Source organism: Buteo buteo, chromosome 14, assembly GCF_964188355.1.
Source record: "Buteo buteo chromosome 14, bButBut1.hap1.1, whole genome shotgun sequence".
Taxonomy (NCBI): Eukaryota; Metazoa; Chordata; class Aves; order Accipitriformes; family Accipitridae; genus Buteo; species Buteo buteo.
Genome location: NC_134184.1, coordinates 31,080,034 through 31,107,659, shown reverse-complemented (window position 1 = coordinate 31,107,659; position 27,626 = coordinate 31,080,034). Strand labels below are relative to the sequence as shown.

General features: G+C 43.8%; 1 protein-coding gene across 3 annotated transcripts; it reads left to right on the top strand.

The window, feature by feature from the left end:
* HTR2A (5-hydroxytryptamine receptor 2A) lies at nt 1-27,626 on the top strand. Of its 3 annotated transcripts, none has more exons than XM_075046208.1 (4): nt 1-314; nt 803-1,457; nt 6,109-6,309; nt 26,140-27,626. In XM_075046208.1, exons 2-4 carry the CDS (start codon nt 1,043-1,045, stop codon nt 26,937-26,939), a joined length of 1,416 nt encoding a protein of 471 aa, XP_074902309.1. In that variant the 5' UTR covers nt 1-314; nt 803-1,042; the 3' UTR covers nt 26,940-27,626. The 3 variants fall into 3 exon arrangements, with proteins under 3 accessions (XP_074902309.1, XP_074902308.1, XP_074902310.1); XM_075046207.1 differs by having other exon boundaries at nt 785-1,457; XM_075046209.1 differs by lacking the exon at nt 6,109-6,309 and having other exon boundaries at nt 785-1,457.

The window sequence follows — 27,626 nt, the reverse complement described above, 5'->3', positions numbered from 1 at the left end:
TCTTTTGTGTCACTTCGAGAAAGGCTGTGATATTATTATTACTTTAAATATAGCTTGCCCTGGGGCGGGGAAATGCACAAGGAAAGAGTCGGCAAGCAGCCTATCTCTCAGAAGAAAAGAGCAAGCCTCGCAGCACAGGCACTGGCTTCACTCAAGAGTGCAGTTTAGAAGTCAAAAAACTATTCCAAATACCACCATTTTGGAGGAGGCTGAAGAACAAGGACACAAAACTGGCTAAACACCCCGAAGAACATGGTAAATCAGGGTACAGAGTGCACCTAATTGCAGTTTGAGAGTGGGCTCTGAAGTACAATGTAAGTCTTCCTTAAATTGTGGTTTTTTTATCATAGTATCTAGTTGTTTAATTTCCATTCTGAAGCCAGGCTGGGCCAAAAGATACGATTAGCTGTAAAAATCAGCATGGAGCAGCATGTGTAATCTCTGATACGAGGCTGAAAATGATACTGAAATACAACAGAAGTCAGAGACTATCAGCCATATTATGGAAGATGAACTATAAATACGAGCATATCTAATTATTTCAGGAGAAAGATGCTGGATGGAATCTTTAATCAACTTTCTTAATAGGGAAGCGAGAGCTCTGCTGGTTTGTATGGCAAGCTATTTTAATACTGCTGTGCTTAAAATTGTGTGATTACAGTTACCAATAGCAATAAGATGTAGCTCCAGAGGGGAGTCCTAGTGGTTGCAAAAGTTTTTTCTCTTTTATTTCTCCAACATTTTTGCTCTCTGAAGTCTCAAGTCCACATTCTTTATCCTACAGCTTGGTTTTGCTTTTCAGCTGGATTTTCAATGTATGCCACCGCTGGAATACCTATGGAACTGAAAACAAAACCCTTCAGCTTTCGGAGTAATTCTGGTATGTTTTCCTACATCACGCCAGTGGCAGAAATGCAGTCGGCAAAAGATTGTGCTCCCTCAACTTCTGGCATGGACAGCTGAGGAATATAAAGCCTGATGGTGACAAAGGGTGATAATCTCCTATTTTTCACTATTTATCTCACCGGTTTTGGACTGAGCAATGGATATTCTTTGTGACGAGGAGAGCTCTGCGAACCCAACTGCAAACTCCTTAATACAAATAAATCATGAGAGAAGACTCTACAGAAATGTTTATGGAGCTGGAGAGATTAATATATCACATCTCTTTAACTTGACTGTGGACTCTGAAAACCTAACCAATCTTTCGTGTGAGAGTAGCATGAGTCCACCGTGCTACTCTTCCCTGTTTCAGCTTTCACAGAAAAACTGGCCAGCTTTGCTGACAGTGATAGTGATTGTTTTAACCATTGCTGGAAATATTCTTGTCATCATGGCTGTGTCACTGGAGAAAAAACTACAGAATGCCACTAACTATTTTCTAATGTCACTCGCAATAGCTGATATGCTGCTGGGTTTCCTCGTCATGCCTGTGTCGATGTTAACCATACTGTACGGTGAGTATCAGCTGTGTAACCTACTGCATGTACTGAGAAGCTTTAAAAATTGCATGCACATGTTGTTGTTGTTGTTATTATTTCATTCTCTTACCACAAGAAATTGTAATCACTCCATGCAAGTTGAAATGTATGTAACTGGTTAATGGATGTAAGAATAGGTGAAGTATTTGAATCTTTTCCTACCTTATATTTCTAGTTACAGGCATTTTAAATACAGTCCAGAACATTAGTTTATTACTCAGTTGCTGGGTGAATTGTCTTAAAGTGTATATGAAGATGCTTTATTTTCTCTATTCTTTCAGTTTTTTCCCCTGGCTCATAATTTTCAATATTCCTAACGAGAATGTAGGGTCCTGCCAGTTACTTTGCTCTGCAAACATGCACAGAAGCACTAATGACTACCTTTAGATTCCAAGTAGGCAACCCCTTCAATTTTTTTTAATGAAGTAATACAAATGCCAATAATTTTCTTAACACCAATGCCCTGCTTAGACATCTACTTACCAGCAAATGCTGGAATAAATATTGTGGGAGTTAAAAAATGGATGGGAATTATTTTTTCCTAATTTTTAGTCACATTTACAAATGTAAAGCTATGGTTTCTTAAGATAAGTTATTTAAGAATTAAGTGAATAATGACTCGCAGTTCATACCCTTGTAGGTGATTGATAGCAGATCTTTCTTCTCATTTTCACCAAAATCACTTGCAGCACAGCTCACATAGCAAAAAGCAGCAGCCTAGGTACCAGCAGCAGTTCAGTGCCAATATTGTCAGGCTATTTTAACACCTAAACTTTGAGAAATGAGTTTTCCAGTGCCACAACTGAATTACTACAGTTCAGGGAGAAGCCAGACAATGTCAGGAGGAAAGTGAGGTTGTCTGCAAAGATTTCTATTTCTTCGCTATTTTGGGACTAAGGTCCAAGCATGAGCCTGTGACTTAAGAGAGATTTTATCCAGAAAACTGGAAGTTTATTTCCCAGTTTCAGTATTTCTACACGGATTAGCCCTCAGCAGCATTTGCAAACTGTATTTGGCATCGGTGATGGTGTAACATTGTGATTTATTGCCTTAGCGGTGCAATTACCTTTGGTGGGAGACACAACGTAAAAGCGAGCAGAAATTGTCCGATGCGTGAGATTAGCAAAACCCTTTTAAATGCTGCGTGATTCCCTGAGACATGCAACAGGGACTCCTGCTGGTCGGGCTCCGCTGCCGAGGAAAGAGGCACCCGAAATCCACGGTTTGGAAATGTTTTGGAGGTCGGGACGTGGGATTGTCGCCCTCCTTTGCCATCGCCGGCACGGAGGAGCCACGGGGCACATACAGCCATAGGGAAGGGAGCGTGTCGGCTTTGCCTCCTTTCTCCCTGCTTTTTTCCCTTGCGAGGTCAGGAAGGGGAGACCTTTGCGGGGTAATTTGGGGTGAAAAATCAGCCGGTGGTCCAGGCGGGTACCAGAAGAACCATCTCGGCGTGGGACACCGTCAACCTCCAGGATGACCAGTGATGGCACAGAGGGAAACCTCCCCTTACATGGGAGCATTTGCTCGGCTCCACAGCCCCTTGAAAGAGGATTGGGACTGTTTTGCTCAAAAGAAAGATGATTTCTCCTTCTTGAGAGCTTTACAGCTACTGCGGGCAATTCCCATTGAGCCAGGCAGGCTTCTCCATCCACCCAGCAGCACCAGCCTGTGCTGGGAAAAAAAAAAAAAAAGACACCCAGCAAGTCCTGCCAAGGTGGACGTGCCCACAGAGCAGAAAACTCACGGAGTTGAACAGCGCTGGTTCCCACCCAAAACCACACAGGGTGCTGGATGCCTTTTTGGTCCCGCTTCGGAGACTTGTCCCATGCCATGGGGTGACAGCAACAGCGTGGAGCAGAACATTGGCAGATGCTGCGTTAACTCCCTGCTGCAGTGGAAGGACCAGGCATTTCAGAAGGCTCCTGTCCAGCCCAGACATGGTCTCGGCTGATGTGCTTCTGACAAGGCAAGATGGTCCACAGGGTCTCCTGCCTTACCTACAGACCCTCCTCTCTTCTTTCCTCGCAGCGCTCTTAGCCTCAAAACAGTTTTCTCGTACACCCTGTTACCAACAAGCAGCCACCCAGCCATCCTGGCCAACTTGGTTTATTTGTTTCCTCACCTGAAAGGCCTTGTGAGAAAACATTTCTCCTCTCCTGGGTGCTAATATGTGGCTTCGCCAGGAGGAAAATCTTATCTCATCCTAGGGGCTACCTGCCCTCCCTCTCCGCCTCTCAACTCCCTCATACAAACTCCTAGACCTCAGGAGCTCCCATGGGCTACATGAAATCCTGGACCTTGTAAAACTTTCCGTGCCTATCCAATCTTTAAATCGCAGCCATGGTTTGTTTTGGGTTGGGTTGTTTTGTTTTGTTTTGGCTTGGTTTGGTTTGGTTTGGTTTCCCCTTGGCTATGTCGAGGAGTGAGTTGGGCATTGGCCAGAGCACAGCACAAGGCAAAGATGCCCTGCGCCATGTGCCACATAAAATGACCCAAGGCCTGCCTGGAGGATGTTCTCTACACCCTTCTAACTCTTACTGCATCCACAGTTGGCTCCTCTCATGTGTTTTCCCCTTTCCTGGCCCTGTAGTCTCCCAGGTAGTTTATCCGATGGATGCTGGTTATCCCCGCCCCATCCAGGTTTAGAGCAAGGACAAGGGGTCTAGAAGGATATGACAAATGCATTCCCAAAGGCCACTGAAGCAAGAGAACAGATGCGTGTTGTCAAGTGTAAAAATACTTTATCGCTTTTCCCTGTGTAAACTGGCCTGGCCTGACAGAGAGATGCTGCTGGGAAGAAATGCCCCTGAGAGCCAGCTCTCACATAACACACTCCAGAGACCAGATTCCCCACTGGGAGACCAGAAAACGAGATAAAACATACCCATAAATGCTGTATGGCTTGTCAGGGTCAGCTCGTATTACAGCAGTCCAAGAGCACCAAGAAAGAGGTCTCCTCAGTGCTTACCGAGACTGAATTTAATTAGGCACAGACCTAGCTCCTCTGCCTCTCCCTCTGTTCCTGCCGTTGCAAATCTTGTTCTGTATCTCCAGAGGAGACAGGCACTCCCCCGAATAATAGCCTGTTCTCACAATACCAGCTTTGGCACTGCCCCATGCCGCACTGCCAAGGGCAGCTGAGGTAATACGCTCTAAATTAAATCGCCGTAAGATAAGGACATGGATAACTGCAAAACTCGCTCCAAGGAGAGTTCTTGGCGGTTCCCTGCAGGACCAGAAGGGCCTTTGAGCGGGGGTCCTGCAGGGCTCTGCTCAGCCTGGCTCTGCTCAGGACTGCTCCGAACAACTCGGAGAGCGCACGGAGCGTGAGCTTACGCAGTTTTCCAAAAGCACCAAGCTGGGAGAGGGGACAAGCACTCGGAGGGACAGGATCAGAATCGTCAACAATCATCTGGACCCCCGAAGAGAAAGTCTGAGACGATCACGTAACATTCAGTGAGGATAAATGCAAAGATATCAACTTAGGAAAAAGAGAGCAAACCAACTACCGCTGGGGAAATTTGTCCGGGCTTCAGGAATGCTGCGCAAGATCTGGCTGTCAAAATGGATCATAAGCTAAGTGTGCGTCATTAGTGTGATATTTTTATACAAAAGGCACCCACCATTCCAGGTCATGTAAGTAAGAACATTCCCTGCAAGACCCATGAAGCAATCTTGTATTTCACTCAGCAGTCGGGAGGCCTTTGCGAGAGTCCTGAGTCCTGTTTTGGTCACTGAACAAAGACGTGGATAAATTAAATAGGTTCCAGGGCAGAGAAACAAGAAGCACAAAAGTTTTAAAAGCATCATCTGTAAGCAAAAGATAAAGGAATTGGCTTTGCTTAGTCTGGAAGAGAAAAAAAACCAAAAACAAACACCTAGGCAAGACTCGATAGCCATCTTCCAATAGCTTCCAGAAAGGACAGCAATCAATTATTCTTCATGGCTAGTGGAAAGAACAAGGAAAAAGGGAAGGCTTAATTTTCAGCAAAGATGTAGGTTGGATATTGGTAAACACTAATGTGTTTGCTTTGGATTGCTCTCTCTGGAGGAGACTATCAATATTCATTGATACAGGGAATATCCTTATTTAAGTATGTGGTAGGTGCCTAAAGACAGGTGAGATAAATATCGCTGGTATGAAACAAAAGAAATTTCTTTTTTCAGCTGTCACTAAATCTAAAGTTTCAGTTTCAGAATTAAGGCAGCTTTGCATGTCAGCAGGTGTTAATAATGCAGTAATTACATGCATAAAAAGACCTAAAACAAAATTGAGAACTTGCAGGTCTACAAGTACAACATTGCTTCTCTTTCCATAGATTTGCTGCCAGAAATGGTTAATTATAACATCAAGCATTAGCATTATGCAAACAGAATTAAAAAGAAAAAAACCATACACTGCCTGTAGCCTGGGAAAGAAGCAGAGTTAATCTCAAAAGCTACGGAGTTAGGAGGTTGTAAGCAAAAAAAAAAGGTTTCTTGAAACAGTGTGAGGTACCTGCTATTGAACACATCACTTACTACCAGCTCCTCCTAGAAGGATGTATATATGCACTAAGACATATGTGTCATAACAAAAGATGTCTGCCACATTCTCAGCTGATGTCAACTTTCTCTCGTGCAGGATACACATGGCCTCTACCTACAAAGCTCTGTGCGGTTTGGATCTACTTGGACGTGCTTTTCTCCACTGCCTCCATCATGCACCTCTGCGCCATCTCACTGGATCGCTACATTGCCATTCGAAACCCCATCCATCACAGCCGGTTTAACTCAAGAACTAAGGCTTTTGCAAAAATAATTGCTGTTTGGACCATCTCAGTCGGTAAGTGAGGCAATATTTCAGCGTGTAATTGCAGATTTCTAGCCTTTGAGAGGATTTGACATATATATTGCAGTCTAAAACTGTATTCTCTGCCTGCGATATTTTGCTTGCCACAGTCTAAGAAGGGCTGTAATGTAGTAATTATGCAATGGAAATCAACAACGACATCGGGAAACGGAGGAGAACTGAGCAGCACTGTCACTAAAAGAATATACATGAGTGATAGGACTGCTGGGTTCAAGATTGTTTTAAAAATGTGTTTATTTCCCATGTTGCTTATCCATCATTACCTTAACATCTGAAAAGAAAAAATTACCTCAACTGAAAGATTTCCCTGTTTTATGTAAGTCAGTCAGTTGTTCCCAACTTCTTATTAGGGTAATTTGCTTGGAGATGTTTCTTATGAGGAGATCTTTTCCGCCTTTCTGGGTGCGTAGGGTAGGGTATTTGTGTGTCCTATTTAGGAGGCATTAGATACTCTGTGTACACTGTAAATGAGAGAAGTTTCCCCACGGGACAATTCAGAGTTGCAGCCTAAAATAGATGCCCCGAATGACTCCCTGTGAGAGAATCTCATGAGAATGAATCTTTCTTTGCACTGGCAAAACCCAGAGGCTTGACACCAGGCACGGGACTGCCGCTCTTCCATTCCCGTGCTGGCAGCACCCCCAGCCCGGACCAGTTTGACGGCGAGGGAGGTGGAAAGAGCTTGGTGTCTGATGCCGTCGGGGATTCCTTCACCCACCTGGGGCTGTGGTTCTCAAACGTGCCGAAAGCGCAGTTCCCCTTCAGCTCCTCTGGTTTTGCAGACCCCCCCGAGCATTGGCACCTCACCTATTCAGAAGCAGAAAAAATTCCCTCTCTTGCCCTGGAAGAGATGAGTGTTGCCAGCAATCAAAGGTAATTAGCCGCTTCCCCGACTAATACAAATTACTGCAAGTGGTAACTGTAATCCATTACCATTCTTCCGAGGGGATGGAAAGGAGGTGATGCCTAACACTGCTGCCTGCCGCTCTGAATCATCTCCCGGCCTCCTTCTTGATCCTGAAAATCTTTTTCCTGAGAAAAAAAGCAGTCTAGGATTTTTATGACTTAAAACAACTGTATCTTCTGCTGGGCAGCAAGACATAGTGGGAGCCCTCTCTCAACAGGAGGAGAGTTCTGCATCCTCCAAGACCTGGTGAGGTTCCACAGCATCACGCACGGCTCTGGGGTGCATTGGGCTGGTCAGATGGGGACGTCTAGCACAGGCCAGGAGAACGCCACCCTAAAAATACCTCGCCTCTACTCTAAAGGAAGCCTAGAGCAACTCAGATGTAGCTGGCTTCATTTAGATTAGATGAATCGTACCTTATATCTCTACAGTCGCTTTTCTTATCAATCCAGTCGAAAACATATTACTTACTCTGCCCAGTTTTTCCGATTTTGGACACTGCTAAGTGCAAGCATTTTTGGTGCATTCTGCACATAACGTAAAAAAGTCAAGCATTCCTTAAATTTGTACGTACTGTGTTTGTCCGCATTTGTGTGTGGTGGCTGTGCTTAGTGCATGTGAAATTACTGTCCCTTTAAAACAAATAAATTCACAGAATTATCAGAATGACCATTCCAGGGGCAAACCAGTGGTCTACGCTGATCAGCATCTTTCCTCAGGCTCACTGCCAGAGTATCTGAGTTAGCTCACTATTAAAATGAATCCAGAAAAATGCTTTATTTAAGCCCTATAAGTTAAAACACGGTTTATATCCTGTAGCAGGAGGGTTTAGCTCTTTGATATCTTGGTATTTGATTTCAAAAGTTAGGACTATTCTTTGCAGTAATAACTAACAACTGATAACAACATTGTAATAACACCTTTTCTGCTCTCTAGAGAATTTTCTTCTAACAGTGATCAGAAGAGCCACAGATGTTAGTTGTTAGTAATATGGCAAACGATAGCAACATGGTCCCTATTTATATAGCTCTGAAAAATACAACTCCTTGTTTTATGGGAAAGCACTCAAGCGCGGCATGAGTGAAGAGGACAGAGTCCTGCTTTACTGCAGCTGGATAAGGACACACGTGGATGTCAGGAAAATTGGGGGCTGATAGGGGAAACCCCGTCTCATTCACACATCACCTGTCATCAAAACAGTGAGCAGGTTAACTAGCTAGAAATGAACGCAGGCAAGCACCCTGAGGTGTGCTGGAGTGATAAGGAACCTTGATAGATCCCAGATCACCCGTGCAACTTGCCGCCGGTCGGTCATCGACCCCGTCCTCCTGATCTGCCACCGTCCCACTCAGAATATGGTTTCTGACAGATGAGGTGCTTTCTATAGAATTTACTAATAGGAAATGCTTTCTGAACAAAGAGGTGCTCTATGTATCATTTACCAGGCTCTTAGTGCCACTTAGAGTGGCAGGGCTATAAATTATTTAACGCTTTGCATTTTCACATAGCTAAAGCTGGCACAGGCAGAGCCGGTGTCGGGCACAACGCGGTCTCCGCAGCGCACGGTGTGGTTGCCATCTCACTGACAAATTTGGAGAGACAGGAGTTTCTCGAGGTTTTGCCCTCCCGCCTCAGTTAGATATCCTCTGGCTTCCCCTTGCTCCCGCAGTTTGCAGCTGAGCTGGTGCCCTGTGAACTTTCATGATGTACGAGATGGAAGGTAAAAAGCAAGAGAAAGAAATGAAAGACATTATGTTCCCCTGCATAGAGGCTCATTTTAGCAGGGGAAGAGGGGGGAATCTGCTGATGAGAGACCCTCAACAGCTCCCTCACTGTCAAAATCCTTAATCCATCCGCTTGCATAGCCCCCTTCAATGACTCCTTTACCAGGCTGAGTCCAAACCTATTTAGGCTCTATGTGGCAGTATCCCATGCCCAGGTTGTCTTTGTACCCTTCTCTGAATCTTTTCCAGTGCTTCTACATCCCCTTTGAGACATAAGTGGCCAGACCACAATATTCAAGATGTGGACACACCATGAATTCATGTGATGTAGTAATATTGTCTGCCTTGTTCTCAATTCCTACTTTAATAAGTCTACCTTTCTTTTAGTCTTTAGGACCATCCCTGCACACTGAGCTCAGCAAGTCCAAAATCATGGAATCATAGAATGGTTTGGGTTGGAAGAGACCTTAAAGATCATCTCGTTCCGACCCCCCTGCCATGGGCAGGGACACCTTCCACTAGACCAGGTTGCTCCAAGCCCCATCCAGCCTGGCCTTGAACATTTCCAAGGATGGGGCATCCACAGCTTCTCTGGGCAACCTGCGCCAGTGCCTCACCACCCTTGTAGTAAATAATTTGTCCTAATGTCTAATCTAAATCTACCCTCTTTCAGTTTAAAACCATTACCCCTCATCCTATCACTACACTCCCTCTCCATCTTTCCTGTCGGCCCCCTTTAAGTATTGGAAAGCCACAATAAGGTCTCCCTGGAGCCTTCTCTTCTCCAGGCTGAACCACCCCAAATCTCTCAGCCTTTCCTCACAGGAGAGGTGTTCCAGCCCCCTGATGGTTTTCATGTCCCTCCTCTCTTTCCTGAGTAGTGACAAAGAGTTTTGTGTATCTAGATAGGGTTACCCCCAACTAATGTACAACTCTTTGCTTCTTAGCACGGAGTTTTGTCTGCTACTTTGCTGTCCATTAGCTGAGATTTATGAAAACCTTCTGCAGTTCTCGACAGCCAACAGCCACGTGTTGCCAGCACATTTATTCAGTTCCAGCGCCCACACAAAGAGGTCCTGGATGGACTGAACAGCACTGACAAACACAGAGGGATGTTGGATGGTTCCTTCTACCACCCTCATTCTGGAAACAAACCATTTAATCCTACCCCTTGTTTTCTTTCATACAACCCATCCTTTTTCTACACAAGAACCTTTCTTCTTCTGCCATTACACTATAATTTCTTTAACAGCCTTTGACAAAACAGTGTTGTAGGAGTTTTCTGGAAACCCAGGAATATTATATCAGCTGGATCACCCTTATCCACCTGCTCACTGATTTCTGCAAATTCTTCTAACTGATTAGTGGGGCATGGTTTCTAGCTGATTTGTGGGGCACGCGGAAATTCTCCTAGTGCTTCTCAATCTACCCACGTCTCTTTCATTATGCCTTCTAATTTACCTAAGTAATAACCCTTTCAGTCACTAAATTTGTAACTTTCCTTTTATACCCTAAATTCCCAAATTTATTCAGTGAATTTGATCCAAAGATGAGTCAATCAGTGGTCTTCCTTCTCTGGCTTCAGTGAAATATAAAGTTTTTAAAAAACAGCATATAAAAGCTCAGATAATTTGTTTTACTTGACTTCTGAAATCTTGACTTTCTTAGTTAAAAAAGAAATTGTACTAGCACTTCGGTTTGCATTTAGTGGAAGAAGAGGATTTAGCCAGCAGCCTTTCTTTCAGTAGACCATGTAATGCCACAGGCAATTGGTTTAGAATGGATACTAATTACTGTAACAGATTCTAATCGTGTCTTTAATTCTTAAATCATCCAGTACCCAGAGTGGCTAGATAATTAGATTATTTGTAGCTGTTGAAGGCAAAAGCCCATTAAAGCCTGAAAATTATTCCATTTGTTTTAAAGCACAGAGGTCGTTACTGAAAACAGGTGTAAAAAGCCCATGCATTTCCCCTTCCTAGAAAAATTAGACTTGAATTTTGAATAGCGTTTAACTGGAATCTATAGAATTGTAAATGGAGCCTATGCTGAGAAATACAGGTAAAGCACCTGTGAGTCCTAAGTGGGCCTAAGAAACGTATTGCTCTGCAAGAGGCCAACAATGCATCATTCTCTCCTTTAAAAACCCTTGAAAGGGCCACATAAAAGAATTACAGTCGTGAATGTTAAGCCCTTACATATATCATTCCTCAGTCCTTATTTCTCTCTATTCCTCTGTTAATGCTCTAAATAATGTGAAGTTTGATGAAGCCCAAATCCTCTTAGCTGAGTTTTCTCTTCTCTTATCATTTCTCACTCAGCCTACACATCTGTTCACTGCCTTCAGGCAGTCTCTGCTCTCCCCAGTCACTAACAACTTAGATTTATTCGGTACTTTTCATGCAGAAGAAAAGTCTGGATGGAGCTGGATGAAGCTGGTGATTTATCTCCCATTGCATAACTCTCTTAAAATTTTGCCATTGCTTTCGAGGCTTCAAAAATACAGAAATACTGTAGCATGCGAAGCAACGTTCTCCAAAGTGCAGGCTGCAAAATGTTACCTCCAGGTGTAGGAAACAAGCCCAGTGCCACTGAGCCCTCTGATAATTTGGCAGTGTGAAGCTTTTTACCTCTGTCCCAGGCAGCCTGCAGTTTCTCTGCGTGACTTCTTGCTGTCCTACAGTACGAACGGCCAGGGAAGCAGCTGGGATTGGGAGAATGCAACTCCCGTGTCTCTGGATTGTGGTTTCTTGATGGCTTTGGCTCCTTCAGCTCCCTCCTCCTAATGCCAAGGACAGCTTCCATTTGAAAGTGCCTTTACTGTTTGCAAAAGGCACAAATAACCAAGGGGCTGCAGGTTGGGAATCCCTGTTCCGGATCCACCACATCCTCCTTTTCTTCCAGATGATGTAATTTGCCGGTTCAAGAAAGTCTAATTTAGGGATGGCTTGGCATAGGAAAAGACCATTTGTTATAACATGGACTATACTGCCAAAATACACAAAATTGCAAATAATTACACACAGCACTGTACTCCGACAATATGAAGTCGAGCACCTAAATTTGGAAGTGCTGGATCTAAACTTGAAATATCTGCTACACTACTCTGTTTACCATGTAGTCATTCACTTTGCTTCCATTTCTTTTGAAAACTTGGCTTTGCATTCTTAGCAGAATTTATAATCATTTCCTTAGTTAACATTTCTTCTTTCTTTCTCATACTCATGAAATCATCCCCCAGAGAGGGAACATACTGTTTGCTCTTTCCAGCTGGAGGATCTCAAGGGCAAACATTGCAGGTTTTGTGTTTGGGAAACCCCCTGGAACCTTTTCCATTTGCAAATGTAGATGCCACCGTAAAAATAAAATGCCATAAAGATGTCATCAAGAATTGTGACACAAGATACAGAGAAGTTTGCTTTAACTATAATGAAGGGCCATGGCACAAAATTTCATAAGCAAAGTATTAGAGCTTCATCACCATCTCATAGAAATAGGATCGTCGTTGTATTATTTTATAGAGACACAATGTGTGAGGCTCAGTAGTCAGCAACAATTATGCCAGCAGAAAGTTAATTGCCATGCCAATGACTCCAACAGCAGTGACAACTGATGAGTAAAGGAGCGTGTCATGTGTAGGTTGTCCGAGGGAAGTCAATATTCAGTGCTGTGATGCACAGTTCTGAGTTGGCTAGCACATGTATTCTGGTTATGAGACACTACTTAAGATGGTTCTGAGACAGAGGCATAAATATCGTATTTACTTTCCTCACTGATGTAAATTATTTCCATATTTCCCATGTAACAGAATCCTTTGCTTGATTTGTTCTTCCCAGAAGAGTGAACACATCTCGTCCACCTGACCAACAGCTTACCACACCTATCTCCCTCTAATAACTGTGAAGGCTAAAAAAGCTTGCTTTGGGAACTTGTACGTGGGGTTTTTTCATTATCTGACAAGGAGGTGTTACTAACCTTATACTTTTCTTTATGAAAAAATCCTCAAAGGAATGGTAATGATTGAACTGCTTTCTAAATTCTCCAAATTGTCAAATGAAGAATAATTATTATGTATACATTTACCATTTCCTTTGTGCAATTACCTGATTATCAGGAGGAGATGAAGGTTTTTGCCTATGAAAAAGGCACACACTCATTTTGTGAGCACCTCTTTTGCAAGAAATATTCTGCTTTACGGGTGAAAAAAGGAGTGAGGAGTGGCCACAACATTAATGCATGGCTTTTCTTTCTGCTTTGGTTTTATTTTTCAGGGCTAGTTTTAAATGATAGAGCTGTGTTTTTAATAGCAGAGCTATGTGGCAAGAACCTGGTTAGTCAAGGGACAGAATTTGTTCATTGTCTTTTTTTTTAAAAAAAAATCTTCTTTGCTTTGAAGACCGTAAGGACCATGATGTTCTTCCCCTTGAAGCTACTGGCAAAAAAGCATTAAGTTCAGTTGGACCAGGCTGGTTCTATTATCAGGTTTCTTTGAATGAATAAGTAACTGTTTGTGGTTGGCAATATGACCTATAATCAGCCAGTCTCTCTTTGTAGGATATGTCAGAATAAATGGAATGTTTTAAGAAAAAAGGCAGTAACAGTACAGTGCTTATTCTCTCTTCTTTCTCTTATTTCTCCTTCTCTGCAAGGCTATATTTTTTAGCCAGTCGTGTTCCCAGCACAGCATGCAATACATACAAGAATCCCGAATGGATTCCCCATCCAGAGCGGGAAGGATGAGCCTAGGTCCTACGGCAGGACACCCTTTTCTGCAGAAAGTGCTATGTGAGGTGTTGCAAAAAGCAGAAAGGACACGTTCGCAGCCCTGCTCTGATCTTTTGCCAGTAGGTCTCTACAACAGTACATGCTCAAAAGGAGATCCTATATTGACCAAGAAATTACTTGAGCATCTCGAATCAGAGGAATTGGCATTTCTGCATAGCAGAAGCCACAGGCAATATAAATGAGCAGAAAAGAAGTGCACAAGAAATCATGTTGGGATTTATAAGCTCTGTCATCTGTACACTGTAATTGCATTTAATCGCCTTCTAAATTAAAAACTGTTGTTAAAGTAGCACGGTATTGCATAAAAGAAAATGTCAAGAACAAAGAAATTTTCATTCATTTTAAAATTATACAGAGCAATTTCACAGCTTCTGTTATGTATTTCAAAGACTTAAATTTTATTTAATTCAGATTTTGCATTTTATAATGCTAAGAAACATATCGCAGAATTCTGCTTTAAAATGGAATCCTTACATTTACCCCAATTAGCAGGAACACTGCAAACTATCACACACTCAGGCTGCAATTAACTTTCCCCATGCATTTCCTGGCCCGTGACATTGGCATCACATCTGAGCAGAAGCCCAGCCAGTAAGAGTCAGGGGTTTTGTGAGAGCTCAGACAATATATTCCTAATTACCTACAACAAATTTAGAAATACCTGTCAGCTGATTTTTCCTATGATGTCCTCTAGAGTCCCTGATGGAAAACAGCCTGTCAGACTCCTCTGACATCCTGAAAGCAGGCTGAGGCATCGCGATAAAGGCTCTCTTTTCTGGCTGATCAAAATTGGAGCTGTGTATTTCACGGTATTCATTTATGTTGCAAGTAAATCACGCCCACTGGGAAGACTTGTTTCCTTTTGGCAGAACATAACCCTCGTTAATGATTTTGTATCTGATCTGAATTTGCAAATGTCAAATGGACCGCTATTGCTAGGATCATAGACTGAGCTGAACTGTGAGTATCCCAAGATAAATACTGCGTGGTTTTAGGTCCCAGGTGCGCTGAGTGAGCAGCGTAACTTTCTCCTTGCAAGTCCAAAAGTGCCCAAAAGTCTTAGGTTGAATGTTCCCAGAGTAAAACCAGCCCTGCCTTGTGTACCACTGCAGGACATGAGGAGGTGCCTCCAGCATTCAGAGTAGCCATTTCTTGTTGCAAAGGCAGTTCATTTATTTATTTTTCATTTTCAAGGTGGTTTGTGTCTTTTAGCGGAAAGATAAACCTAGGGATTATGCTATAGCACCTCCATAGACACCTGTAGAGGGGAAATACAGGCAGACATGATCTATCACTATTTCATCTCTTCTTCAACCCTCCCATCTTCTAAATGTGACCAGGGCACTGCCTGGTTTAAGAGAAGAGCAGTTCAGTCAGGGTGAAGGGCATTATTCACTGGGCGGGCAGGGAAGCATAAAGCACAGGATCCTGAATCACGATGTTCAGACCAGTGCGGGTCTCTAAGCTGCTCCTCATCCTGTTTTTCCTTCCAAATTATCCATCGCATCAGGGCATCTCCAATAACTGTCCAGCCATTGGTGCAGTCTCCTTGGATAACTTGGCAGGAGCTGACCATTTGCTTAATCAGGAGCCACTGCAAGGAACCACAAAAGGAGGCATGGAGAGACAGAACAAAGATCTGGATTAAAGTGGGACCTGCTTTAAGGTCTAGAAAGTCCAGAAGAATTACAGTTTTGGTTGTCCGTGCCCTTCAGACTCAGTGCAAAATTGTTGCTAAAAAAAATAATAATAATTAAACAACTTATCTGATCGTTACATTCAGTCTCCTTTTAAACTATATAACGAGGTCAAGCAGTGCTGCTGGAGAAATCTCAGAGAGATAACAACAGAAATCTCTATTCAGTTCAGTGGAGGATTAAGGCAGAGTTAAGTAAATTATCAGCATTCAACAAATCATACCAAGTAATAATTAAAAGCCCAGAAGTATAGAAACTGGGATAGTAGAGGATCTTGTAACTTAGACTGCTCCAGGAGCAATCACTTTAGTTGCTTATGGCAGTGGAATATCTAAGATTTTTCCATAATTTCTAGCTTATTGCAACTATATATATTTTTTTTTAAGCATTACTGTGTATGTAGCATCTATAGCATATAACGAATTAGCCCTGAGGAGCCTTCAGGAGCTTCATAGCTTAAAAGACAGACTGATAATGTGTGACCTGGGAAGATCCTGTTACAAATGTATGGTACTTCTTTCTTTCTCAAAGCACAATTATCTTCAAATCTGTTCTCCTAGGGGCCTGAACAGTAAACATTGCGAAGCCATCTGACATGGAATACAGAAAGGTCCTGTGCTAAACAGGAGGGATATCGCAAGTGGCTGGAGGTGATCCCACTTAGAGGCTCTTTTCCTTTTCAAATTAAGATATTTACCTAAGCGAGTGACAACCGTAAATTTGTAACGTCTTTTAAGTAGAAATTAAACCATTGCTACAGGGAACTTAAAAACACCAACGCAATTTAAATAACATTAACTGAGGACGCAGAAAGGAAGAAGTTTGACCTGCTCTGCTGCGTTTTGCTGAGCCCCAGAAGTAGCAGGTTTGTCCACCCAGGAGCTGTAAATAAGAATAAGTAGCACCTCGTCCCTCTGCACAGAGCTAGGCTGGAGACCCGTGGCACCTCTTGTAATTTTTCAAACTAAATATTTAGCTCCTTATCATGAGGTCAGTCACTCCTAATCACTTCTAATCACCATGGATGAAGCGGTTACAGAGCCGTTACCGGCCTCCGTCGCCTGGAGGAGAACATTAAGGCCAGCTCCCTCCCGATTCCCACTGCCAGCAGGACCGTAGCTGCCGTCTGGCTCCCTCGGATTTCGGCTTTGCTCACTCAGCATCTCCCGGGCAAACCATTTCCTCGGCCTCCCGTCCATGCCTCGCACACACCGCCTTGCTCTCTACTCTTTCCAGACCTGGGGACAGTGACCAGTCTCAGCCCCACCAAAGATCAGACTGCAAGTAAATTGGCATTGTAAATAATAATGCAATTAAATTGCAGGGTGGGAGGTCTTAAAAGCCTTTTATTGTTACATTAGAAACCTTCCCCCCACCCGCAGATTTTTGCAGCTGCTGATTTTTTTTTTTATTATTATTATTTTTTCGCTGATTTCCTCTAGGCGCTGTGCAGTGCGACACACCATCCCCTCTCCCTCCTTGGTGAGAGGCAGGGATTAAAGTGCAGGCAGATGCACAGAGCAAGCCGCAGTCCGTGTAGAAGGGCTGGCACATGGGGCCAAGCACCCTGTCCACCTCCCTTGATGTACACCACCACCGTCCCAGCTGGGAGCACTGGGATAGAGACCGGGACGATGTGCAGGCAGAGGACCCCCCGCAGGAGTCTTCACCAGACCCAAATGAAAATGTATAATGCAATATTGACATACTACAGGGCTACAGAACTTGGAGAAATCTCCACTGCCACCCTATACCCTTCCTACCCTATGCACTTGAGAGCGGGCAGGACATGTCCTTTGAGCCAACAGATACATCAGCACTGATGCATCGCCAAACTGCAGGCTAAAGGTTTCACATCCCTGGCCTTGGTGGTCTTCCAGGGATTGTTGGTGTTCATAACACCCTACACACAGAATTATCAAAACAAGGCTGATGTAAGTAGTGATGAATTCAGATCACGAATACACAGCTTGTCATTCAGTTATTTAGAAAAGCTGGCAGTCTTAGTTGGGCAGCTACGTGTGCACGTGCAGGTGGGCGTGTGTCCATGTGAAATTAGTGCTGATTTTCAGTCCTGCTTCTTTTAACGTGACTTGTTACGGTATCCACATGCCTCGGAGCCGAGGAGGATATAGAGTACCCATGCCTTCCCACTCCTTGTCATATCTCATACTCTCAGATTTTAAGATGCACCTGAGGTTGCAGGCAGGTCTCCCTGACCTTCCCTTCTTCGGGCACTTCCCCGTGAGAATTGGTGGCCTGAGGAAGGGCTAACGAGAAGGAGACGCAAACCTAACCTAGCCCAGCTCCCAGCAGAAGAAAGCTATGACATCCATACAGATGGCCCATACGGAGTGGGTTTTGCCCCTCTCAGTGCTCCTTCAGCATTGCCACTCCGATGCTCGTGGTCCATCCACCCTCAGCATCATCTGGGAACCACGGGACCGAGCAAGGCAAAGGAGGAGCGATTTCATCTCAGATGTGACACGGCAACGTGGTGCCAAAACGCTGCCGAATCTTTCCCATAAAAATTTCTTTGTCCCGTCTCTATTATTGGCTTTTAACCTCCTGCACATCCTGCACAGCTCTGTCTGCCCTTCTGCTGCAAAAGCAAACCCAGATGCCTTCTTGCCTCCCTCTTCTTCCCTGTAGATGCATTTATAATAACTTGTATTTGCACAGTAATCTACACAACGCCAAGCGATTTACTTTTTATCTAAAAGTTGACACACTTACCAAGTCTAGGGCTGGGGGTTTTTTAAGATCTTTCTCCAGGCTTAACATCACTAAAATATTCAGAATCAGGCCATGAGGTCTAACCAAGCACAGTAAAAGGGAGATTCATTGAACCCATGGGAGACCGCGGAAGAATCTGGCACGTGGTACACATTATTTTATTTTTCAGCCATATTTAGCAATAATTTATTTGCTGGGCAGTTTGGTATTTCTTACTTATTTAGGAAAAGTTCTGTGCCTCGGTAGATACAAATACCACAGTAAACAAGCAGATGGAATGCAAGTATGTGTCATCTAAAAGAAAATTTCTGTATAAATTGATAAAGTCATTCAATTCTCTGAGGTTTCCACTGATCAAGAACATACTCATTCTATTTGCTGGCCCTAGACGTGAAGGTTTTACCTGCAGGTGTCCCGTACAGCAAGTCACCAGTGTGCTAACTCCAAGCAGAAAGACTTTTACTCTACAAAGACAGAAGCAACTGCAGGGCTTCAGCTAAAATAAGTCAACGTGCAGTCAGGGGCCAAGGAGGTCATTACCTGGGAATAACTACAAGCATATTAGGAAATAACTAAAAAAAAAATATCAATATTCCAATGAGATACCAAGACTGGCTTTGGGAAGTGTGACTGCTTCCCTGCTTATGAAAGATGAGAGCAGGCGGCACAGCTTTCTCCAGCGATTTTTTACCCCTTGGAGTCCTCCCCTTCACCCACTGCAGGCAGCAGGAGGTGGAGGCAGCCTGTGCAAACCTGCGCGGGCACTAAACTAAGAGAGTTTGACTGCAATAGCAAGAGCCTCGTATTTCAGCTTGTTCAGGTGAAACCACCAGGGTCTGTTCACCATCGCTCCTTGCTGCATACATGAATGGCATAATCTGAAATCCCCAGTCCCTAAATCCTTTTTCAAAATAAATTTCTTCAGGACATTTATAAATCAATCTTTCTTTCTTTCTAGCTATTTGATAAGTGTAGAGTTCTATATGCCTCTGTTAGTCCCTTTAGCGGCTGGGTAATCGTATTATATAGAGGGATAACAACTTTTCCTTGATTTGAGAAAGCTGTGAGAAGCCAATAAGCACCTTGGCAGAAGCCTCTGCCCAAACCAAAGATAATGTCACTAGCAGAAGAGCAAAGACTGTATTGGTGGAGAGGCTCCCCTGGAAATTGCTATGTAAAAGGTTGTGTCTTCCTCAAATACTCAGAAGGATTGGTAAATCCAATATGGAAATAAGAAGGACCAGACACGAAGGACACAGAACGGCTGTAAACAAGTCCTGCAGCACAGCTAAGAAAGGGGATTTGAGGCGCGTATAGGCAGGAATAGCACTTAAAGCCGAGAGCGAAGGAACTGCTTCCTCCTGTTGGGTTCTTGCTGCCTCTAGGAAATAGGGCTGCATGCACATTTTGTAAGGGAACAGGATTATACCAAAGCAGCGACTCCATCAGCGCTTTCCTCCCATAACTCAGCCCACCCTGGAGCCCTGGGTTCGTAATCAGTCGGGTCAAAAAGGGCCAGCTGTCCTTCATAACATTTTCTGTCCTCCCTGCAATGTGCCTCTAATTTTGTTTCTATTTAATTTATTCTCACAGTCCTACAAATTAATTTGCACAGACACATCCCTGTACTTGTAAGAAATAGGCTTCAGGACTGAGAACATAAATGAGAAATATATCAGGAAGACAGTGAGACTTTTCTGATTTTGTTTTTCTAAAGTGAAGTAGACAATTTACGGCATTATATTATTATAAATGACCATTTACAATCATTTTCTCACATAAAAAGAATTGAATATATCTCCTACAAGGCTAAATAATATGTTTCCTTTGAGATTTTCTGAGCTGCCAAGAACAAAGCCATTTCAAAATTTACAGAATAATCCAAGTATTACCTTGCACCCCCTATGTGAAGTTAAATATAAAGTAGTTTTCTTTTCAGTTATATTGAATAGAACATGTGTGACCAAATAAAATGCTCCAAGGGAAAGCTACAGAAAACCAGCTCTGTGTGTGCCCTCGAATAAAAAGCTAGATTTGGCCCGTAGACAGCGATAAGGAAAATGCCTGGACACGCTCTGACTCCAGTCCTGTGGGGCTGGTCCCTTGGAATGCAGCAAGGAGACGATGCTCCGCCGGCACGGTGACTCTTAGCTCTTGAGAAGATCCATCTGAAAGCAAATATTACGTAGGGATTTGTAAGAGAAAGCTCCTCACCCACTCCTGCCCCCACCAACACGTGTACCTGCTGCCAGGGAAGAGATCCGTCCTTGTCTCGCTCGCAAGGAGAAATTCTAGCCCAGGACTTTGGGGACACTGCCACGCTGACTAGGCAAGGCAGGAGATTTTTAACATTCATGCTAACTAGATGCAGCCTGAGATGGCGGCTCCCAAACCACCCAGAGCTTGTCCACCTGTCCCCAGGTGGAAATTTCTGTTTCTGCGCTGCCACCCATCAGCAAACCGCACAACCTTGCTATCGGCAATGTGGCTGGCACTACCTGGGTAGCGACGAAATGACAACATGAAAGGTTTGTTGTGAGTGGAAATGAGTCGGTTGGGAAATAACATTTTCAGGTGCGTGCAGAAATCCGTTAAGTGTTTGCAGGTCTGGGGAAACGATGACTCCCATAGCGGTGAGTGCCATACACCAAGCAGAGACGTGGAGCCAGACTGAGCAGCTCTTTGCGGGTGTTTAATTGAAAGCACACAAGTAGCTGTTGCTAAACTCCGGCTCCTGCTATAAGCTCCAGACATATTTGCATCCTTGATACTCCGAGGAGGATACGGTCCGTGGTCCCCCCACAAGTGGCTCACTGTGCTTTGTGTTCCTAGAGCAAGCAGACATCCACACAGGGCACTATGGCAGCCCGAAGGAATGAGTATTATTTTGTGGGGTTATTTCAGTCCAAAATATTGAAAATGATGTAATGGCTGCGTTGCACCAAGGCAATTTTTATACAACATGAAACCGAGGGTATGCGTTGTTTGCCCTGGGATGTACTACGCGAGCATAGACGGATGGCTGTTTGTTGTTTGCTTGTGTAGATGTACCAAAGGAGGATGTTCTCCGAGTACGGAAAAGCACCAGCCGTGGGCTTTTCTAAAGAACTTCGGACAATATTGCCACATGGAGCTGCTTGAAGGAGAGACTGGCCTTCTCCAAGCAGCAATCCCGTCGGAGGTCTCCGGTGTCACAGCGCAGCTCTGTGCAGTGGCCCGTGATCTGGCCCATCACCTGAGTATGTCTGAATCAATGCGACTGCTAAAACTGCAGCTGGGGAGGCTTTTTTCTTTTTCATGCAGAGGTGAACAAAGGTGCCGAATTTTGCTGAGAAACTGTAATGACATTTCTAAAAGGTATTTCCTATCCCTTGGACATTTATTAAGGCACATAGTAATGCTCATTTGTATTCAAATCGATTGCAAGGGATATATGTGAGGTGAAAGCATGTGACTGACAGTTTCTCCTTGAAGGAGACTTCACAGAAGGAACTTTGACTTTATCAGGTCACTCCCCCTCCTTCTCTTCATCCTAAGTAGCCCCAGTGTGCCACCCTGCAGGGCATATTGTAAATTCCGGTTTTGATTCATTGATAGTCTCAGCAGCTCAAGGCAGCCGCAAACCCAGTTCACCTGTCCAGTTAAAGTGGTTTTATGGCTGCTGTATATCTCTGAAGATTTGCAAGCCAGCAATGTGTATCACTAAATCAACCTTTGTCAGTTTTACCAGGCTTTTTGAGAGAACAACAAGAAGGATGCTATTGCTTTACTTCTTAACCTTTGGTGTTTTCAAGAGCTTTTTGTCATTCTGAAATTGTGCCCAAATGGTTGAGGTTTAATGTGGGATTTATTACTCATCTTTATTGCTTGGGTTCTGTTTTGTGGTTTATTAAAGTCCATAGAGTTTGAAACAGCCACCTGTGTATACATCAAGCTTTATAAATAAACCACCTTCTAGCAGAGGAACATAATATTTAGGGTTTGTCCACAAGGGCAAATGTTCTGATATAAGTGGGAATATCAACTGGAAAGGCACTGGCTAATGTACCTCCAGCGCTTGAATGGATGCTCCCATTCTGTGCTGAGTGTTTCCTTTGTCTCAGTTTAGTTGGATTTGGAAGCAGAGTAAGATAAACCATAAAAAAGCACTCAGGGGATGTCAAGACTCTTTCCAGACTGACCTTGAGCTAGTGGGAGCCAGGGACATGGAATAGCTTTTCTACAACAACCTTGCCAAGTTGTTTCCCCCAGATCTACTGTTTGTACATGGTCCATTTCCCAAATACCTGCTCGTCCCTACCTGGTAGCTCTGACCAATCCTTTCTTGTGAAGCTGATTTTCTTCTCTTGAATTCACGATACGCAGGCAGAGCCTGTGTCTTCTTAAACAGCCACAGTCACCAAGAGCAGGGAGCTGGAAAGTGAAGACAATAAAACCAGCAAGAAATTATACATTGGAATCATCAAGGAGAAATAGATCAGTCAGCTTCGATCTTTAAAGAATGAATTCAGTCAGCTGCAATAATGCTAATACAGCTTAGACTGGGATTTTTTATTATCAATCTACAGTACAAGCTTGATCTTGTTCAAACCCGAGTGACATTCTTGGCCATGTGTGATGCCTCTTAAAAATCCCATCAGAATAGTCAACTTAGGTTGTACATGGAAGGTCTTTTATTTACAGTTTGAAGATGACTGCCTTTGAACTTGGTCCCAGTGTCCTCACAGGGATTTGCCATCCTCACGCTACAGAAGCCAGAAGCTACCTGTTGAAGAGGGACAAACTCTGTTCCTTTGGGGAAGGGAGCAATAAGTTTAGTCCCTGTAGAGATACGAAAATAGAGAGTTGGGCTGGAAGTTAATTTATTCCATGCAGGAATGCCACAGTACCATTTGTGGGATGCCCTACACCAGCTGAACTAGGGTGTACACAAAAAGCAGGTTACAGCTGTCAATGTTCTCTGCTACCGACCTGTGATACGTCTGGTATCTCCAAACTGTATACAGGCCAGTTACCTGCAGCTGTAGGGGAAAGATGCTTTGAATGGTCATCCAAAAAAACCTCCATGACTAGCAGTGCTTGCTACAGCTCTGCTGTGAAGAGCACTTTTGCACTTGTTAAAGGAATGACAAGGAAATGTGAAAACTCCAGCTACAAGCTGAAGCTCCTTTCCATTCAGTCATTTTTTAAAGTCAGAAATCCAGATTTAGATGCCAGTCCTCCAGGAGCTGCTAACAAGAAAACAAAGCAGGTGGGAAATTGCTGCCCTTGTATTTCGGGTGAGGAGTTGTAACTGACTTTGGCCTTTTACTTGAAAAAGCTTGCAACTACGCTAGAATGTTCCTCTTTTTAGCGCTGCTGCCTCTCCTCCCGTGCCTCCCAATGCAGCTAAACCATAAGATCTGCAGTAATGAAAGGCATCTTTTTACCCTGTCAATACCATTGTTTATTTTATCTCTGCAGCTCACACTAGGTCTTTGAATGAAATGAAAAACCAGCCCTGCTGTTATCAGTACAGAGCAGAACCGGACGGGAAACTTGTGGTATTGCTCTGACTAGTGCTGTGTCTTCACGCAGCTGAAGTGTAATGCTGGGAGGTGCTGGGTGCCTTCAGTATCCCTTCAACTTTTTCAAAAAGAAAACGAACTTCAAAGCATTCCCCATTTCCCTGGAGGTGTTCGGCACCCCGGATTACTCTACCGTGGCTGGGCAACGTGGCTCCTGCGGGTGAGCTCTCCCCCTGTGCCATCAGTCTCGTGCTTTTTTAGGCAGCAGCTTTCCCAGCATCACTGGAGGTTTCCATCAGCTCGACCCAGGAGCTGCCAGGCACTGCATGAGTTTGCACCTCACCCACCGGCTTCTCATAGCCCACGTTCAAGCCTTTAGGGCTTGTGCAGCAGAAACAGAAAGGGCAATACCGCAAGCTCTCCACCAGCTTCTGCCCCGGGCAGATAAGAACAGCACTTTTGTAAACTGGCCCAAGGCATTGCCATGACTCAGTTCAAAGCGGTGCAGATAAAATAAGCTACAGTGTTGTTAGAAAAATAAAGAGCGGTGGTGTTAGAAAAATTAAGAACTTTGTAGAAGCTCCAGAAGCACCAAAAGAATGGAACATTTGAAGAGAATAGTCTAATATTATTCTTACTGTTATTATTATTGTTTTGTACTATGCCTGGACTCCACAGCCTCCCTCAAGGACTGGAGCTGTTATACTGGGCACTGGAAATGCGTGAAATGAAGAGACAGCCTGTGCTTTTAAAGGGCTCCCAGTCTAAGCACCAGAGTGGGAAGAAGGGAAAGGAAGGGAGGTAGAAGGAGGTACCACTGATATGCTGAAGTTGAGAGGATGAGTTTCAGGACTCATCTGTGGACCAGTAAGGACACTGTTGGGCACACAGGGGACAAGGTAGGGCACAGCATCATCCTCACATCATAAGAAATTGTTCTCTAATTTTTTTCCTTCCTCAGAAGCCGAATACAGCATCTGGGACTTCTGTTCAAAGATGCAAAGGGGACTGAAGCCCCCAGATTATGCTAACTTTCCACAGGAGTCAGACTCCTAGCTGCTTTTATCCAGGCAGGGCTACATTATCGCTCCCTGCTTCACGGCTCCACTTTTGCCGTCTTCGCAGCACGTCACCCCTTTTGCTGTCTGAACATTGCCTCTCTTCGAGACACAGCATCCATATGGGGGGAGGGAAGGAGACAAATATTGGAAAAACCCCAAAACCAACAACCAAAGAAACAGCAGCTGTCTGATTTTGCTCAGACACTAGCAGCATTTTGCAGAAGTCCCCGAGGAAATGGCCGAGCGGGCTTGAATCAGAGCGAGCCGTCCAAGGAGAATGGACTTCATCACCTGGCCTCGCCGCTCATGACAGGGCAAGGACGTAGCACATGCTCCAGGGAAAATAAAGTTTGCACGGCTGCCCTTGCCTTCAGGGCTGAGCTTTTGGCAATACCCTGAAGGGACCCGTGCAGCCCCGCAGGGTGAAACACATCCCAGGCTGCCTCATATCGGTGTTTCTCAGTCCTTACTTTGTCCCCATCTTTCCTCTGGCTGTTGGGGCGGAAAGTTTTTTGGGCATTTAGACTGTGTTGACTGTATGGAGATTACAGGGAGAAATGAAAAAGACCCAATGAAAGATTACTCTCAGACCTACGATAAAAATTTATCTTTCCTCCTTAAATCAGTATTTCACAGCCTAGTGAGAAACCAGTACCCAGAACACTTCTAATCCTCTTACAAAAAACAGCCTAAGACCACTCTCAAGCCACCCTAGAAAAGAAAGACATGGTATCGTCTTGATCATAGTTGACAAAAGCCTTTGCCAAGGTGCCAGGAACCAAGGAGCAAGTCTGAAGATCATTACAGGGTCCCCAAGATCCAAGAATATAAGGAGTTACACATTTGTTGCTAGTAGGTGTCATGGGACAGTTGGATGGAAGCAAATGTGTTCTACTTGTGGCTGAGGTTTCTTTGAAGGAGAGAGGGAATTCAGATGAGAGCACCAGTGAAATCCCGTGTAACACCAGCGCTGCTCTTCCCCTGCCCTTCTTTGCTGGATCCCTGTAAAAGTGGTGGCAGCACAAATGCCAGAGCCTGGTAGACCACAGCTTAGTCCCTGAAACTCAACATCTGCAAGACAAACGTTTCACACAGCATCTTTTCTCAGCGTGGCCCCAGTAAAATTCAACAAGAACAGGATTAGCATTGTGCTGCTGCTGAAATATGAGACGCAGTATTTTTCCTTCCCTTGTAAATTCAGTTTGCTTTGGGATGTCTGTCAACCGTGGCTCTATCTGTTAGTGTTCATTTGTGTCCTATAACCATTAATTCTTTGAGAAATGATCTGTGTATAGCTAAGAATGTTTTGCTAATTTTTTCTTGGAGATTGGAGATGGTGGTTTTTATTATTGTGTTTAACCTCTTCTTTCTCTCATCCTCCTTCAGGTATCTCCATGCCTGTACCTGTCTTTGGACTACAAGATGACTCCAAAGTGTTTAAGAAAGGCAGCTGCTTACTTGTGGATGACAATTTTGTCCTAGTAGGCTCTTTTGTGGCATTCTTCATCCCTCTAACCATCATGGTGGTCACCTACTTTTTAACTATCAAGACGCTGCAGAAGGAAGCTATGCTATGCGTGAATGACATTGGCCCAAAGACCAAGTTTGCTTCATTTAGCTTCCTCCCTCAGAGTTCCCTGTCCTCAGAGAAACTCTTCCAGCGCTCTTTGAACAGAGACATGGGGACTTCTGGGAGGAGAACTATGCAATCCATCAGCAACGAGCAGAAGGCTTCCAAGGTTCTTGGCATTGTCTTCTTTCTGTTTGTTGTGATGTGGTGCCCGTTTTTCATCACCAATGTGATGGCCGTAATTTGCAAGGAGTCATGCAATCAAGAGGTCATTGGAGGACTACTCAACATATTTGTCTGGATTGGCTACCTTTCTTCGGCTGTCAACCCACTCGTGTATACGTTGTTCAACAAAACCTACCGCTCAGCTTTCTCTCGTTACATTCAGTGTCGCTACAAGGAGGAGAAGAAACCTTTCCAGCTGATTTTAGTGAACACTATCCCAGCACTTGCGTATAATTCCAGCCAGCTTCAGCTAGCGCAAATGAAGAGTTTGAAAAAAGAGGCAAAAATTATGGCTAAGGATTATTCGATGGTCACGATAGGAATACATCATTTGGATGGCACCTCCAAGGCAAGTATCAGCCCAGCAAACGAAAAGGTTAGCGGTGTGTGACGGTCAGCAGCTGCCATGACCCCCACCGTGCGTACACTGAAAATTTCACCTGGCTGTGAGAAGCTCTCATAGCTCAGGGAAATCAGCCCTGCTCAAGAGACCCTCCAATAACATCACATACTCCTCATATTATCCTGTGGATGAAAAGCAGGGTTGAAATGGTATCAAATGTGCAATTTTTTTTCATACGGTACTTTGGCTGTTTTAAGCACAGGCTTTATTAAACTTATTTTTTTAATATTCTAAAGGATATATTTCTTAAAGAAAAAAAATGCAATTTCTGGTATTATAACATGGGCTGTGAAGAAACCTACGCTTTTCTTTTCTCTTTGTAAATGAAAGCTAAGCTGTCCTTTGATGTCCTCGCAGAGTAGGCTCCAGCTAGTTTGTCTTGCTACAATGGAATTTTGCTATCATCTACTGAATGAGCACTTTATGGAATATTAAAAAAAAATGATGGTTAATTTGCTAATATATATTTAAAATAAATTTTAAAGTATTAAAGAAAAATCTATTAAAACCTGTATAGATTAATTATATGGACATTTTGGTAACAGTGTTTTTATGGCTATTTTTTTCTTCGGAGTGACCATTCTGAAATGTTACTGGGCTTTTCTGCCATTTGTTCTGTAGTTCAAATCAGCACTCTTCAGAGGTAAATTATACTTGAATGATCCTTTGTTTCTA

Bases quoted from the DNA above. Each gene is read 5' to 3' on its own strand.
- HTR2A (XM_075046208.1), top strand. From the start codon at position 1,043: ATGGATATTCTTTGTGACGAGGAGAGCTCTGCGAACCCAACTGCAAAC. The intron at 1,458-6,108 runs GTGAGTATCAGC...TCTCTCGTGCAG, and splicing joins GATGTTAACCATACTGTACG to GATACACATGGCCTCTACCT. The intron at 6,310-26,139 runs GTAAGTGAGGCA...ATCCTCCTTCAG, and splicing joins TGTTTGGACCATCTCAGTCG to GTATCTCCATGCCTGTACCT.